At 40.7% G+C, this 2,451-nt stretch overlaps 1 protein-coding gene across 1 annotated transcript; it reads right to left on the reverse strand.

Annotated features, from left to right (window-relative positions):
- Window positions 1-624: 624 nt before the first annotated feature.
- Window positions 625-1,600, reverse strand: LOC132054287 (uncharacterized). The gene is made up of 2 exons (XM_059446330.1): window positions 1,248-1,600; window positions 625-1,108 (listed from the first exon to the last, which is right to left on the reverse strand). The coding sequence occupies exons 1-2, from the start codon at window positions 1,598-1,600 to the stop codon at window positions 625-627; spliced, it is 837 nt and encodes a 278-aa protein (XP_059302313.1).
- Between the last annotated feature and the right edge of the window lie 851 nt (window positions 1,601-2,451).

Here is a 2,451-nt window from a genome sequence, read left to right on the forward strand (position 1 = left end):
ACTTTGCCCTCCACTTAGGGGAGGTGATGTTAAGTGATCTCTCCAATTTTGGAGAGTTTGCACACAATGTGCGGCTCAGCTCACTCAGTGTGCGGGCGCACACTGCCCTATTTTGCCCGGTTTCGCGAAATCATGCTCTCTTTGGTTTGTTTGACCTCCAATCCTTATGAAACCTTCTTCGAACTTATGTAAAACCTCATTAAACATCCTAGGGACTCTATATATATTTATCAAGGTGATTCTAAGCAATACTTAACTCAATGATGTGAAATACTCCCAAACTCTCTTCTACCTTAACTTTTTTCGACGAACTTGTCCCCTTTTTCCTCAAATGTCTTTGGAATATTAATTAGAATTATTAAGTATCCTTTATTACTTGTAGGGACTTCAAGTACACCTTAACTTGCATTAGTCTAATCGCTTCACGACAATCTGAAATTCCATGGTGTAACAGAAAAGCGCCTACGTATCCCCTTATAAGTATAGGGAATCAAGTCCTCGCGTAGGTCGTACATAATTTGGAATTGGTTTTCTAAGAAAAAATGAAAAATTACACGTAAAGGGAATGCAACTAAAGAAAACCTAAACTATGGAAACTCTGAATCCTCGTAGCTATCTTTTTCTTCACACGTAGTATCTTTTGAAGGCATCTGAATTTATCGCTTTTGGCCACTCTTGACCATCCATTTTAGCAAGTACTACGGCTTCTCCTGATAGAACTTTTTGCACCATATAGGGCTCTTGCCAGTTTGGTGCGAACTTTCCTTTGTATTCTTCTTGATTAGGGAATATTCGTTTGAGTACCAATTGCCCGATTTGAAACACCCTAGTTCTCACATGTTTTTTAAAAGCACGCGCCATTCTTTGCTGGTATCGTCGACCATGGCAAAAAGCAATCATCATTTTTTCATTTATCAGAGCCAGTTGCTCATACCTTTTACGGATCCATTCTGCATCGTCCAACTCAGCTTCTTGTATTATTCGAAGTGAAGGGATTTCTACTTCGGCTGGTATTATCGCTTTCAAGCCATACACCAATAGGTAAGGGGTGGCTCTAGTGGAAGTCCCGAAGTAGTGCGGTATCCAATGATAAGAATGCAGAAGGCAACTGTTCATGCCAGTCTTTGTAGTTATCAATCATCTTTCGGAGGATTTTCTTGATGTTTTTGTTGGCGGCTTCCACAACCCCATTCATTTGTGGTCGATATGCGGTTGAATTCTAGTGAGTGATCCAGAACTGCGCACACATGTCTTTCATCAAGTGGCTATTCAGGTTAGCCCCATTGTCTATTATGATTGATTCGGGGATGCCAAATCGGCATATGATGTTGTTGCGTACAAAGTCTGTGACCACTTTCTTTGTCACCGATGAATAAGATGCTGCTTCCACCCACTTGGTGAAGTAGTCTATGGCGACCAAAATGAAACGATATTTATTTGACGCAGTTGGCTCAATCGGTCCTATGACATCCATGCCCCAAGCGGCGAATGACCAAGGTGACGTCATAGCATTTTGTTCTGCTGGAGGGTCCTTTATCAAGTCTCCATGAATCTGCCACTTGTGGCATTTCTGGACAAATTTGCTACCGTCATTTTGCATGGTTATCTAGTAACAACTTGTTCCCAAGATTTTCTTTGCTAACATGAACCCATTCAAGTGAGGCCCACAAGTTCCAGCATGCACTTCTTCAATCAATTTTGCAGCTTCAACAGAGTTAACACATCTAAGAAATCCCAAATCTGGAGTTCTTTTATACAGGACATTCTTGTTGAGGAAGAAACCATTTGCTAACTTCCTAATAGTCCTCTTCTAATTTAAGGTGATTCCTTCGGGATATTCCTCTTTTTCCAAGAACGTTTTAATGTCAAAGTACCAAGGTTTTTCATCAGTCTCAGCCTCTACAAAAGCACAGCGGGCTGTTTGATCTTTGATTTCGATTTTGATAGGATCAATGTATCTACTGTCGGGATGCTGAATCATGGATGTTATTTTTGCCATGCATCAGAAAACTCGTTCTGGGTTCTTGGTATGTGTTTGAACTTGATCTCTTGGAACTGATCTGCCAATCTTTACACAAGTCCAACATATGGTATGATCGTTTCATTTTTGGTGGCCCACTTTCGTCAAACCTGATGAATTAGCAAATTCGAGTCGCCAATTACCTGAAGATATTTCACATCCATGTCGAGAGCTAAACGTAGACCCAAGATACAGGCTTCACATTCAGCCATGTTGTTGGTGCAATTGAAGTTTAACTTAGCCACCCATAATATTGGCCCGAGTCTGAAACCAAGACGACTCCAATTCCTGATCCTTTAAAGTTGACTGCTCTATCAAAGTATACTTTCCATCCTGACTCGTCTTCACTTTCTTCGTCTTCAATTGTCATTATTTCTTCATCCGGGAAGTAAGTCCATAAAGGTATGAGATTTTCATCTACTAGGCTTCCT

Source organism: Lycium ferocissimum, chromosome 4, assembly GCF_029784015.1.
Source record: "Lycium ferocissimum isolate CSIRO_LF1 chromosome 4, AGI_CSIRO_Lferr_CH_V1, whole genome shotgun sequence".
Taxonomy (NCBI): Eukaryota; Viridiplantae; Streptophyta; class Magnoliopsida; order Solanales; family Solanaceae; genus Lycium; species Lycium ferocissimum.